Source organism: Mus musculus, chromosome 14 (genome assembly GCF_000001635.26).
Source record: "Mus musculus strain C57BL/6J chromosome 14, GRCm38.p6 C57BL/6J".
Classification (NCBI taxonomy): Eukaryota; Metazoa; Chordata; class Mammalia; order Rodentia; family Muridae; genus Mus; species Mus musculus.
Window position 1 is genome coordinate 101,630,142 of NC_000080.6, and position 14,710 is coordinate 101,644,851.

The 14,710-nt window shown below is 42.3% G+C and overlaps 1 protein-coding gene across 2 annotated transcripts; it reads right to left on the reverse strand.

Annotated features, from left to right (window-relative positions):
- Positions 1–3,624: 3,624 nt before the first annotated feature.
- Commd6 (COMM domain containing 6) lies at positions 3,625–10,330 on the reverse strand. 2 transcript variants are annotated; one of them, NM_001033132.3, is made up of 4 exons: positions 10,248–10,330; positions 10,147–10,158; positions 6,813–6,965; positions 3,625–4,251 (listed from the first exon to the last, which is right to left on the reverse strand). In NM_001033132.3, the coding sequence occupies exons 1-4, from the start codon at positions 10,293–10,295 to the stop codon at positions 4,201–4,203; spliced, it is 264 nt and encodes an 87-aa protein (NP_001028304.1). In that variant the 5' UTR covers positions 10,296–10,330; the 3' UTR covers positions 3,625–4,200. The 2 variants fall into 2 exon arrangements, with proteins under 2 accessions (NP_001028304.1, NP_001162064.1); NM_001168592.1 differs by lacking the exon at positions 10,147–10,158.
- Positions 10,331–14,710: the final 4,380 nt, after the last annotated feature.

Genomic DNA, 14,710 nt, shown 5'->3' on the forward strand with positions numbered 1-14,710 from the left:
CTGCCCGCTTTTAATGGCTTATTTGCTCTTTTGGTTTTGGGTGGATGGATGTTTTTGGGTACTCTGGATAGAACCCCACTTCCAAAATGTATGCCCTTTAACTGTTTTTTTTTTTTCTCGTTTCATAGGTTGGCTTTTTCTTCTGGTCACTGTTTGCTTTGTAGGCCTGGTGTCATTTTGACATAAGGTTATCCATTCTCCTAAGGATGACTTCCATCCTCAGAGGACAGCAACTCTACTGGAATAAGTAAAAACTCTATTTTATAAAGTGCTATTTGTTGGGTCATGGGATTTAGGACTTAAAAGATGGTTGATCCTCTCAAGTCGGGGTTACAAGTGATCCAGTAATGTCCCTGGAGGCTTGCAGAAGCTTCCACATCCTGCCGACGTCCCCAGATGACTGTATTTTGTACCTCTTTGACTGCCGAGATGTGTAAATGCCTTCCAGGATATAAGAACTGAATTTCTTAAGTCAGACTTACCTAGGTAGGTGGCTCATCTTGACCATGAAAGCATTATTTGCATTTTTTTTCCCACAAGGTTATCTCTTGCTGTCAGGAAGCAGCTTTGGGGCCCTAGCCCTAGGTACTAGCTGTTTTAGACAAGAGTAGTCGAGATTCACCAGGTTGTAAAAAAAAAAAAAAAAAAAAAAAAAAAAAAAGAGGGGGCTAGGGGTATAGGACAAAAGGTGTATTCTTGTATCTCCTTTCAGATTAAGATTGTATTATTGGTAGCAATTTAAAGTTATTTTGTTCAACTCTTGCTTAATGTATTTTACATATACAACTCATTTTAAAATGAAATATACAGTTCTAGTCTTATCAAAGCTACTATTGCCAACTGTTCAGGGTGATTAGAAAAGCAAATTAGTAGTTAGTCACCTATAAATAATCTTTCTAGTACTCTTATGAGGTACTAGTTAGTTAACTACAGAAATAAGCTTTATTTAGCCTCCTTATGTTTTCAAAGTTAAACAGAAATAGAAGCAGAAATCAAGAAACAGAAATCAAGCAACATTTGTCCAGTTACTGAGATAGGTATCACCTATACTGAGATGTCCAACACTTCAGAGATCTGCAGCATACAGCATTTAAGATGTTTGGCTCCATTCCACATAATGAGTTTATGGGCTGCCCCAATGGGGTCTATTTCCATTAAATTTTTACTATGTGTGCTTCCTTACAAATCTGTTGTCCCTTGTCCCTCAGTGGATAATCCATCACCTGCTAACTCACCTTTTCCAATGGGTTCATCCCTAAGTCAGGCCTCTGAATCCAGCCCAACTGTCAGTACAAGTCAGCGCAGGCCAAGCGGCACGCACTATTACTATCACAGTATTTTCCCCCATACTTTATTTTGATCATGTTTTTTTCTCCCCTCAACTCCTCTCAGATCCTTCCAACCTTAGTTCATGTTCCTTCTTTCTCAATAAAACAAGAAAAAAAAAAGAAAGTCAAAACACACAACCAGTAAGACAAAAATGTTAAAACAAAATGCAAAAGCTAACAAAAACCAAACCAAAGCCAAGAGAAACACATGGAACGGCGTGTTGGCCAAGCTTCTCTGCAGCCTGGCCTGGAGCTTGGCTGATATACTCAACATCACATTGCTCTTAACTTAAACCATTGGATGCTTTTTCTGTCCTCATCACAGTGGGGTCACGTCTATTGCTGCACCTACCCATTCCTGCTGATACCATTATTAATACCATCAGGGTACCAGGCATGGAAAGAGATGGAAAGCATCCCTTAGTCCCTTGGCTTTGGGTTGAGTCTACAGAGGCTAAGCTTGAGACAGCTCTGGACCCACCAGAGCATGCATGTAAGATGAGTAGGTCTTGGCTTTTCATGTGCCTATTGCTCCCAAGAACTTCACAGCAGTGTACCTGGACTTTTCACCTTGGGCAGACTGATTCCCCATCCCTCTTTTAAGGGCCACTTATGTGTCTTTTGTATGTTTTCATAAGCTTGTACAACACCCCGACCGTGTATCACTTGTATCCTGAAATATTTTCAAGGATGAGCAAGTATCAAAGCTATGTTCTAGGTCAGCACTCTTTAACATCTCTTTGATGCAGGTGCTTGCATAGGGCTTGTAGAATTTCAAGTGCTCTGATTTTCTCAATTCTTCCCCTTCGGTTGACTAAACCCCTCTAGCACGCCTTTAGCGATCCATCAAGCTCTTCTGTTCTCATCCTCCACGTGTGCCTTCACTGCAATGGAAGGAAAATTACTTGTCCTCTAACATTTGTTCTTTCTCACACTATGGGACTTTTATTTAGGCAAGTCAGGCTATTATTTGGAGGAAGCCTCTGGTGATATAGGCTCCATTCGTTGCTCTCTCTGACTTTATCATTTCAGTACTAAAGACAGGAGAGCTTGAAAAACACTAAGGAATGATTTATAACCAAGTCTCAATATATTTAGGGTATTTATAGCCAGATCCTGCTAACTTCAATCCAGGGCTCTGGAGTCCACTTGCTAGAGGCTGGGTCATACAATCAATCTCCTGAGAGGTCTAATAGAAACAATGTATGAGGTAACTTTTTCTCTTATTTCTAAGGGCATATCCCTGGATGAAATTTGTTTCATATGAGATGTAACTGTTCTGCAAACGAGGCATCAAAGGGGCTGGAGCAATGGCTTGTCAGTTAAGAGTGCTTGCTGCTTTTGCAGGGGATCCAGGCTTGAGCCACACCTAAACATCCATTCCTCTCTCCCGTTCTAGGGGATCTGATCGCCTCATCTGGATCAGATGGTTCTGGTTGACTTTCCACCAATGTGAGCTATGTGGAGAATCAGAAAGATGAAGAAAGCAACTGTCAGCTCACCACAGGAGTGGTAGGTGTCTTAGTTACTGCTTTATTCCCTTGAAGAGACATCATGACAAAGGCAACTCTTACAAAAGAAAGCATTTAACAGAGGGCTTGCCAGCTGGGCAGTGGTGACACATGCCTATGTCCCAGCTCTTGAGAAGGAGAGACAGGTGGATCAATGAGTTCAAAGCCAGCCTGCTCTAGGGCTGAGCTATCTAATTTAAAAAAAAAAAAAAAAGAAAGAAAGAGGCCTGCTTAGTTTCAGAGGAAAAACAAAAACAAAAACAACCCCCCCCCCCAAAAAAAACCCACAAAAAACAAAAAGACAGGAGGCAGGCAGGCAGGCAGGCAGGCAGGCATGGGATTGAGAGCTTATATCCTGATCTGGAGGCATGCAGGTAGAGAGACACTGGGCCTGGCATGGGTGTTTGAAACCTCACAGCCCCTCAGCCCTCAGTAACACACCTCCTCCAATAAGGCCACATGTTATAATTCCCAAACAGTTCCACTAACTGGAGGACTAACTTTGGGGACGAATCTCATTCAGAACAGCACAGTACGGCAGGAATGGAGAACAGCAAAAAATACAGTGCAGGTGCTCCTGGGGGAAGCTCTGGTTTGTGCTGCTCTCAGCAAATTGCTGGTGACAAACTTCCTACAAACAGCAGCAGAACAGCCAAAAGCACAGCTAATATAAGGAGGACTGGTTTAGTTAACCTGATTATAAATGTCTGAGGGAAGGAGCCTCATTCTTCTCACTAATTCTTCTAATAATTCCTCTACTTAGTTCACAAGACACGTCATAAAACTGAATTTGTGAAGCAGTTTTAATCGATTATTAATTACCTTCTTAACTTCATATAAATTCCAGACAAGATTTTATTAAGTTAGATCTGTTATCAATAAGATTTGAAAATGTTCTAATACACAAAACTGTATTGCATTTAATAGCATCACTAGTCATCTATTTATGAAGATATAATTACTCATAATTATACACACCAGTGGTCAACAGAGCCACTTTTAGCTCACTGACTAGGCTAAGTATTGGTCACCACTAAAATAAATGTTTATCTGATTTTTTAAAAAATTGTTTTTAAAAACTAGAAGTGAAATTCTCTTTTAATTATTTTTATTCTATAGCGTTGGCGTTTTGCCTGCATGTGCGCCGGGTCCCCTGGAACCGGAGTTACAGAAAGTTGTGAGCTTCCATGTGGTTCTGGGAATTGAACCTGGGTCCTCTGAGAGAGCAGCCAGTGCTCTTAACCTTCAAGCCATCTCTCCAGCCCCAGAAGCACAGCTTTCACTGTATAGATGTCCTGTGGTCCATATGCAGTTCTCATTTGGAAGGAAGGGTCCATTACTTTAGAATAACGAATCAGTTTTCACACAGTCTCAATTACAGCGGCAATTTCTTTGAACTGTTTGTAGAAATTCTGGAGAGAAAGGAGAAAATATTAATTTTACTTTTAAAGGATATTTATGAAGTTCCTTTAATTATATCTATACAGATATACACTGTCCGTATTTTAATGCTACAGTCTTGGTAAAGATCACTGAAAAACAAACATTCCTAGACAAGAGGGGTCAGAATTTGAGACAAACCCCAGATGACCATGTCTAAAAAACAAGCAGGAAGACCTGTCTCCTGAAGAACACATTACACATGGCCATGCTCCTGCAGGCGTCTCAGTGTCCATGGGGCACTGGCTCAGAAGTAAGAAGTAATGAAGAGCAAAATCTACAAATGTCCAGATCCCTTACGGGGAGCACAGTAGTCACGGGTAACATCCACACACATGTGCTACTTGCCACGTTGGAGGCATGGGCATATACACACAATGGCATCACTCAGCTATGACAGAGGAAACCCTCTCATTTCCTACCCAGGTGAGCCCAGAGCTCGCTATGCTGAAGACCAACCAGACACAGCAAGACAGACACTACATGATCTCAGTTATATTAAGGACACTGAATTCACAGACACAGAATATCGCAGGTGGTTGTCGGGTACTAGGGGTGTGGCAAGAGTGACGATGCTGCCTAAAGGCTGCTGACTTAGCTGCAGAGGTCCTGAGGATCTAACGTATAGAAGGCCATGTATGATTAGTAATGACATACTGTGTGAGAGATTGGGAGCATAGATTTTTTTTTTAAAGAATTTTTTAATTTTATTTTATGTGTATTGGTATGAAGTGTGTCAGATCCCCTGGAAATAGAGTTACAGACAACTGTGAGCTACTATGTCGGATTGAACCCAAGTCCTCTGAAAGAGCAGCCAGTGCTCGTCACCACTGAGCATCTCACCAGGTCCCAGGAACATAGATTTTAAATGTTCTCAGTGCCCACACATTCACACACACTATGGCTGCTGGGAATGCATGTGATACTTACCTTCATGGACACAATCACCGCACAACACATTGTATAAGGTGAAAACATAAACTTTGTATTTGTCAATTATACAACAACGCTTCAGGGGAAAGGTGATCTATTTACTCTTTCACTCCTGTCGGGGCAGAATGAGGGAGAAGGATGGGTCTGCAGGTATGGATGGCTGAGATGCTGAGCCTGAGGCGCTCTTTCACAATCAGTCAATGACTACATGATACACTTGCTTTGCCCATGGACATTCCTTCAAACACTTACCAATATTACTAAGAACAAAAGTGTGAAGTCTTGTCTATCAAGAGCCTCTTAAAATACAGTTTCTAGAAGAGGAACTCGAAAGTCATCCAGTGATATGGGAAAGACTTTCCCAGAGCCCATGATGGGGAGGGAAAGCCTGGGCTTAGCAGCAGAGCACCTACCTAGCATGAACAAGGCTCTAGGTGTGACCGCCACATCATACACAAATACAAAAGAAAGCTCACAGCTGGAGATGGCTCTGCAGTTATGAACCCACTCTACCAGAGAACCTGGGTTTGATTTCCAGGGGCACTGACATGGCAGCCCATTACAACTGCCTGAAACTCCAGTCCTATGGGATCTGATGCCCTCTTCTGGTCACTGGGTACTGCATGTGTGTGGTGCAGTCATACTATAGTAGACCAAACACCCATATACCCAAAATAAAACAAATAACAATAAAGGGATTCCAGGACCAATGCATTTTTATTCTTTAAAAAAAAAACTTTTAATTTCCATTTCATTTACTATGGTTGCTTTTTTAGAGTGTTAAACTGTCCTTTGAGAGCTAACTGTTTTAGCTACTGAACGGCTCACAGCAAACCAAACCAAAATTGCACATGCCAGTTAAATTGGCTAACAATGCACATCTCTCAGCATATACATCCAAGAGGAAATTAGACTTAGTGTTCTGTCCCATTTCCTACCTGGGGAAAAAGGTAAGGAAAACAATAGCATGAATGGTCTAAGTTTAAGAATAAACTATTGAGCTGGGCAGTGGTGGCGTACGCCTTTAATCCCAGCACTTGGGAGGCAGAGGCAGACGGATTTCTGAGTTCAAGGCCAGCCTGGTCTACAGAGTGAGTTCCAGGACAGCCAGATCTACACGGAGAAACCCTGACTCGAAAAACCAAAAAAAAACAAAAACAAAAAAAACAAAACAAAACAAAAAAGCTATTGAGTTACTTAAATCTCTGGCTAATAAGACCGGTCAATAAGTTCTTGATCTGAACTGTGTTTTGTCTAAACCTCAATGTCAATGTTATTCAAAGAAAACATTAGTTTTGCTTAAAATTATTAAGCCTAAAGAAAAAAAAAGTTAATTACAAAGTAGATATCTTGTAGAGAAGATGAAATATTCCTAAATATAACCATCAAAAACTGTTAGAGTAATTAAAATGGTACCATACACAAATTGGCATGTCTTATTGAAAAACAAAAACTTAAGCTTCCAGAGAAAATAACTTTAGCAATAACTACATGTAAAATATATCAACTTGCAAGTAAATAAATGTTCTCTTAAGAAGAGAGACTGTATACAGCTTTGAACCAGCAATAACACTTAAATTCAGTGAGTTGAACGACAAACCTGAAATTGTGGAATTGTCATCTCGATGGACTTGCTGCTTACTTGGCCAGAGTGATCTGCCACCTTCAGCATCACTGCCACGTAAGGATACTTGAGAGATCTGCAGCTGTCAGAGCTCACAGCCATGCCCAGTTTCCACTGAAAATCTATAAGCTTTAACACAACAGTACAAATATCATGTGAGAAATACCACTGCCTTGAACAAATACTTAAGTTTCTCTGTACTGAGTCTTGTATTCGTTTCGATACTGGTCATAGTACAAGAAAATACCTTCGTTTATGTTGGCAAGCAATGGTCAAATGGGAAAGAAAACACGGGACATGAGCAGAATCAGAAAACAAGTCAAGAAAAGCAGAGAGTTAAACAAAGAAACCCAAGTGTCTACCAGATGAATAACAAGGAAAAGACGTAGAAAGTAGCTTTTCCTAACAGGCTTAACTTCCGCTCTGCTTCAGGGCTCTGTGGTACTTTTAACCTTTCTTCTGTCCCATACTCAAGCCCTAAAACAGAAGCTGAGAAACATGGTCCTCACAGCTGCCTGCGGCACACGTGGAAACTGGACCATTGCAGCCTCTACAGTACCCAGCTAAAACCTACTATTACATTGAGTGGTATGAGTGGTGATGATGTGGCTTTAGATTTCATCAGTCCCTATGACAGTCACATGCCAGGTGACACACTATGCAGTGTACGTACGTGTCCAGTGCCTCACTGAACCATCTCAGTATTATAGGGTATTATTTCCATTTTGCAGATGACAGAACCCAGTTTCAGAGAGCTTAGGTGATGGGCTCAAGGTCACACGTTCCAGGATCAGAACAGAGACTCGTGTCTGTTTGGCTCTGAAGACTGTAAGCTTAAGGACTACTAATTTAATCTAGTTCCTGTTGCAGATTCTTCTGTGTTACCCCGACATCAAACAGAACTGGATACACGGAGCTCTTGATACTGACACTAAAACCTGGGTGGAAAACTTTGCCTCACTCTGAAGATGAGATGGCGCCTGGCACTCAAACTACACTTGCTGATTGACTCTATCTTTTGCAATAAAACTACGGTGTGCCTTGTGACATCACTCCTTGGACAAACACAAGCAGTGCTGACTTTTCAGTTCCTAATTATTAGGACTAAGTAATAACTTCCAAGGTCCCTACACACTGAACTAGACATCAGAAGTTCATTGCTTTTCATAATCAGAAACATTTTTTTTAAACTCCTGATTTCTTGGGCACATGGAAGTTTGTTTTCTGCTTCACCGTGCGTTCCAGGGATCAAACTCAAGTCATTCAGCTTGGCTGCAGGCACTGTCACCCAGTGAGTCAGTGAGTCAGCCCCTCATAACCCTGTGACACAGCCATAACCCTATGAAACAGCTCATTGCATGGTGGTTTGTTTCTTGGTTTTGGAGACAAGATTTTTCTATAAAGCCCAGACTGGCATCACAGCTGTGGTGACTTCTGCTTCAGCCACCCAGGTGCTGGGACTACAGCCACATATATCTAGCTTGGTAGATTAATTTGCAACATACTGTACAGTTTGTTTTTGTTAAGTTGTGAAACTTGTCTAAAATTGCATTTTTCAGCTCTTTGTGTGTGAACTATGCAAAAAAAAAAAAAACCTGAATCATCTTTTTTAAATTCATTATTAATTCTGATAGTCTTGTAAATTATCGTGGTTTTTCTCGTGTATATAATCATATGACCAGACACTGGTGAATGACTGTATGGAGGGGATTATGGCACCCTTGCCACTCAGATACATCTGTGTCCTAATCAGAGACTTTCTCCTTGTGAGAAAGCAGACATTAAAGATTTAACAGAATTAAGATCGTGGGCTGCATTTTCCTGGGTGTGATCCCAATGTAATAACAGCTTTTCTAGAAGGAAGGAAAGAGGGTTGGAGTCAGAAGAGAGGCAGGGGTTGGAACTGAGCTGAGGCCACAAACAAGATAGGAGGTGGGCTCTAAGAGCAGGAAGAGACAAACAAGAGACCCTCCCCTGCAGCCAGACCACAACCTTCCTCCACCTTGGCCCTGTAAAACTGGTTTTATACCTCTGACTCCCAGAACTGTGACCGATGGATTCATATTGCTTTAGGGTGGAAAAGTTTCCTAAAATACATACATATAAACTTCATACGTACATACATAGATACGTACAGCCCAGTACAGGTCAGTTTCAAAGCATCTTTAATGGAACATACAAAACGAGAGGTCAAAATAACGTGGGGTTGAATAGTAATAATAAACCAACTCAGGTAACTCTGACTGGAGAGATGGCTCAGTGGTTAAAAGCACTTGCTGCTCTTCCAGGGGACCCAGGTTCAGTTCCCAGCACCTACATGGCAGCTCACAACCATCTATTTCTGCAATTCCAGCGACTCTGAGGCCCCTTCTGGTCTCTAGGGACCCACGTGTTATACAGACAGATAAAATCTTAAAACAAGAACAAAGCAACAAAAAGCCACTAACTTCATATACGGTTACACAAAATAGAGCAGGTTTATCCGTATCACAGAGTGCCCTTGCAGGACTCTTCCAAACCAACAGCAAGAAAAGCTGGAGACTTCTAAGCTCTAAATCCAGCCAGTTAGATGCTGAGGCCAGATGACCACAAGTTCGAGGCCAGTGTGGGTTACAAGTTAAGGCCGACCTCAGAAGTTTAGTGAGAGCCTGCTTCCAAAAAAAAAAAAATCATTTGGAGACAAGGAGCAGTCAGTACACTCTTCTCTCAGCCTCTGTATTCTTACCATGTTTTAACTTCAGCACTTTTCTTATATTTAGGTGAACATAGGTAACTCCTGACTAAAACTCCCAATGTTCTGTCTTGGAAAAGTGTTAGTATAACTTTAGGAAGTCAAAAATCCTATTTATTCTTAATGTAACATAAGAGAGGTTAGACAAGTTAGAGTTCCTCTTCAGAGTAAGGTCTTTAAAGAAATGACTGAGCTTGACGGAGCACACCTTCGATCCCTGCGCCTCAGAGGCAGAGGCCAGTGGATCTGAGAGAGCTCAAGCCAGTCTGGTTTTCCTAGCAAAGTTCCCCGGCTAGCCCGCCTCAAAATAAGCTATCGTTAAAAGAAAAAGGGAGGACGCTATTTTTGCAAATCTTAGCAATGTCTCTTGTAAGCGTCACATTTGAAAACATCGTATTCCTGCCTTGGAGTAAAGGAATAAAGGGTGCCTAATAAAGGTGGACCAGCGCTCGGGCTGCACTCTAGGGGCAGGGCAGTTTAAGTGACAGCCACAGCGGCCATCCCCTCGGGTGCAAGAGGGAAGCGCAGCCCGGGGAAGGATCGGCGAGCAGGGGATGGGACGGCGGGGCGGCCACTCACCTGGCCCGTGACCTGGAACGGAAGCAGAGACACGAGTTAGAGAAACGCAGTCCGGGCGCCAGCGTCCGCCCCAGACCCTTCTCCTTCCAGCCCGTACTCACCTCCGACTTGGCATCCAGCACGGGCTCCCTGAACCCAGACTCCTCCATGACCACAGTGTGATCCACCGGCCAGCACTTCCGCTTCCGGACCTAGGCCCCGCCCACTCACGCTAGGTTGCGGAGAATAGATTTCTATGTAATTCGAGTTTTGTCTCAGTTAAACATCAGTTTTATGAGATACTGGGAAAGGGAAAGTTCTGTGGGGGGGAGAAAGGTCCAGAGACGTGCAGGAAACCTGGTGGAGGACTCGTGACATCCAGGATGTCGGCTCCCCCATCGTAGGGCAAGAAGTGGGCTCATCTCTGCGCAAGCGCAAAGTCACTGTGCCTGCAGTGACACCAATCGGCTTGTGGCCACACCCCTAGTGTGGACTCTGGTGTGACTATAACTACAATTGTCTAGCGAGAACTCTTCCCTGGGACCGAGTTCACCGGCTTAGCCTGACTTAAGGAGGGTGGAGCCTTTTTAAAATCTCTGCTATTACTCCAAATTTCAGCAGCAACTTCTCATCCTGTCTTCTCTTCTGTTGACACCAGATGCATTCTGCAGAGAATATCCACACTGATTTTTATTCTCCTGCCAATATTTTATTTAGGAGAAAAAAAAAAAACCTTGAAAATATTTTCATACAAGTTGCAAATAATAACATGCCACCCACATTTACCAACGGTTACAGCTTTACTGTACAAATGTGCTTAACGATTTTTTCTTAAATAAATGAGCGCTTGTCTCCTAAGAACACTCTAACCAAGAGGAACACTCCTCCATTGTTGGTGGGATTGCAAGCTTGTACAACCACTCTGGAAATCAGTCTGGCGGTTCCTCAGAAAATTGGACATAGTACTACCGGAAGTTCCCGCAATACCTCTCCTGGTCATATATCCAGAAGATGTCCCAACCGGTAAGAAGGACACATGCTCCACTATGTTCATAGCAGCCTTATTTATAATAGCCAGAAGCTGGAAAGAACCCAGATGCCCCTCAACAGAGGAATGGATACAGAAAATGTGGTACATTTACACAATGGAGTACTACTCAGCTATTAAAAAGAATGAATTTATGAAATTCCTAGGCAAATGGATGGACCTGGAGGGCATCATCCTGAGTGAGGTAACCCAATCACAAAAGAACTCAAATGATATGTACTCACTGATAAGTGGATATTAGCCCAGAAACTTAGAATACCCAAGATATAAGATACAATTTATGAAACTCAAGAAGAAAGAAGACCAAAGTGTGGACACTTTGCCCCTTCTTAGAAATGGGAACAAAACACCCATGGAAGGAGTTACAGAGACAAAGTTTGGAGCAGAGACAAAAGGATGGACCATCTAGAGACTGCCATATCCAGGGATCCATCCCATAATCAGCCTCCAAACGCTGACATCATTGCATTCACTAGCAAGATTTTGCTGAAAGGACCCAGATATAGCTGTCTCTTGTGAGACTATGCCGGGGCCTAGCAAACACAGAAGTGGATGCTCACAGTCAGCTATTGGAGGGATCACAGGGTTCCCAATGGAGGAGCTAGAGAAAGTACCCAAGGAGCTAAAGGGGTCTACAACTTTATAGGTTTAACAACAATATGAACTAACCAGTACCCTGGAGCTCATGTCTCTAGCCGCATATGTATCAGAAGATGGCCTAGTCGGCCATCACTGGAAAGAGAGGCCCATTGGACATGCAAACTTTATATGCCTCAGTACAGGGGAATGCCAGGGCCAAAAAGTGGGGGGGAGTGGGGGGGAGGGTATGGGGGACTTTTGGGATAGCATTGGAAATGTAAATGAGGAAAATACCTAATAAAATATATGTATATATATATATATAAAAGAACACTCTAACCATAAGTCTGGAAACTCAACATCAATCCAAGTAAGGCATGTAAATAGCTGGTGCTTCCTCAAAGGCTTGGGACAGAATCTGCTTTTCAATTCATTCAAGTTGTTGTTAGGGCTTAATTTCATGCAGGTTCTTATTTTGCTAGTTTTCAAGGATTCTCGGGTTTTAGAGACGATTCATACCCATGTCTTTGTGTCTTCACTGCCATTGCAAAGCCAAATAGTAAAACACGTCTCCCTCATGTTTGCTAATCTAACTAGACAATTTCTCCTTTCCTTTCTTTTACCTACATTCTCTGTTTTTAAGGCTTCAGATGGTTAAGTAATGCGTACTCAAATGATCTAGAATAATTTCCATAGGCATTAAAGTATATAACTGAAATTACATATTCTGAATAATCCCTATATTACAGTTTTGTTGAATAGAGATGTTATCTTTATAGGCTGAACATCTTTAGAGGTCCACTTACCACAAAATAGCTCACTTCGGATTGCTGAACTGTACTAGTTAAAGTACATACAGCAAACACCAAGAACTATGCCATGCATGCTGTAGTTGAAAATCTAAAACAATCTCTAGCCAGTATTATCGGGCTTACTTAAATGTACTAAATAACTTGCAGAAAAGAATCCCTGTATGAGCCGGGCGTGGTGGCGCACGCCTTTAATCCCAGCACTCGGGAGGCAGAGGCAGGTGGATTTCTGAGTTCGAGGCCAGCCTGGTCTACAGAGTGAGTTCCAGGACAGCCAGGGCTATACAGAGAAACACTGTCTCGGAAAAACAAAAACAAAAACAAACAAACAAACAAACACGGACAGACGGAGCTCCATCCCTGGAGGCACATGGCAGAAAAAAAAAAAAAAAAAAAGAATCCCTGTATGAGAGAAAGCCCTCACCCAAAGAAACAGGATAAAAAGATGGAACAGTATTATACATCCAGTTGATCAATACATTACTTCTAGTTATTGGAATATTTTCCTTTTTTAAAAAACGCAGGCTCTCACTATGTAACCCTGGCTGGCCTGCGACTCACTATGAAGACCGAGCTGGTTTCTAACTTACAGAGATTTACCTTCCTTTGCCTCTTGAGTGCTGGAATTAAAGATGTATACCACCATACCACAAACTGCCCCCTTCCCAGCTCCTTGCTGCTGGGAATAGAGAAGACACACATAAACATATAACCCTGAGAGGTCAAAGCTTTTAAATTTAGACTCCATTGTAGAAAACCTGACCTAAGTTTGAATTCAGACAAATTAACAGGCTGGTACCTAACATTAGTTTCCAAGTCAATCCCCAACAAAACCTGAGCCTAGCTCCAATCTCTAGGCTAACCCCCAACACCAGAGTCTCCAAGTATTGCCCCAACAGATTTGCACTCCCAGGTTACAAGCCTACCCCCTGCCTAACGACCACCAATGCAGAGAGAAGCAGCAATTAAGTTTATGATATGACTCCCAGTACCAGCCAATTATGTTAAAGGCCGGGGTAGCTCTCCAATTAGATGCATAAACACCCACGCTCCTGCTTGTAGCTTCCAATAAAGCCTTGCCCTGGTAGATTTTAGGAGCACCCCACCACCAAAACCATCATGTGTGATAGCAGTGCCCTGGGGCTAGGGGGACCTGAGCTAGCTGGAATAAAAAGGCCCTACTGTGGTTGCATTGGATCAGCTCCTGTCTGCTTTGGGACATTTCAACCTTTCCCTGGCACTACACCCCTCACCTGATCTTTACAAAAAATTTCCCAAAGCAGAAAGAACAAATATGTTAAAGTTAACTTCTGTTTACTCTATTTTATGCGAATTTTATTTTATCTTAATTTTTTGAGGCAGGGTCTCACTTTGTAGCCCTTGCTATCCTAGAACTCACTATTTAGACCAGGCTGCCTTATACATCATCACACATGGCCTATGAATTTTTGACAGTTATTATTCAATATGAGCACCCCTTTCTGAAAGTGAAATTCTTGAAAAGAGGCTGTGTCTGCAGAGACAGGTTGGCTGACAAGAATTTCAGTACTGTGGAGAGATTGGAGTGGTGTAGTCCAAAGGCTAATTTACCTTATCTTGATCTAGCTCTAGCCCCCCAAAACAGCCGTTCTCCACCCACTTCTGTGTCAGAATGAACAACTAGTGGCTTGATAAATGGAATCCTTTTAGAATCTATTAACTTAGCACACTGCTAGCTTCCACCAATCCAAAAGCTAAGAATGTCATCAGATAGTATCTTGAGACTATAGAAAAGCTTCTCCCATCTCAATGTCATTGTTGTTGTTGCTGCAGTTGTTGTTGTGTAACTATACAAACTTCATGAAACTTCTTTTACATTGGAACATGGAATTTGGGTTAAGCAAAATCTGTGTTCCAGGGCATGGTCACTCAAAATGGCTACAGAGTTAAAATATCTTTTATTTCCTTTAAGATTAGAGCTGTGTGTGTGTGTGTGTGTGTGTGTACAAGGAGGGAGAGAGAGAGAGAGAGAGAGAGAGAGAGAGAAGAGAAGAGAAGAGAAGAGAAGAGAAGAGAAGAGAAGAGAAGAGAAGAGAAGAGAAGAGAAGAGAAGAGAAGAGATATGTTGGTCCAGACCAGGCCCTCTCCCTTTCCTCCCTCTCTTCCTTCC

Excerpts from the sequence above, each read along its gene's own strand:
- Commd6 (NM_001033132.3), bottom strand. The coding sequence starts at position 10,295 with ATGGAGGAGTCTGGGTTCAGGGAGCCCGTGCTGGATGCCAAGTCGGAG. Across the intron at positions 4,252-6,812 it reads TGACAATTCCACAATTTCAG|AATTTCTACAAACAGTTCAA; the intron begins GTTTGTCGTTCA and ends CTTTCTCTCCAG.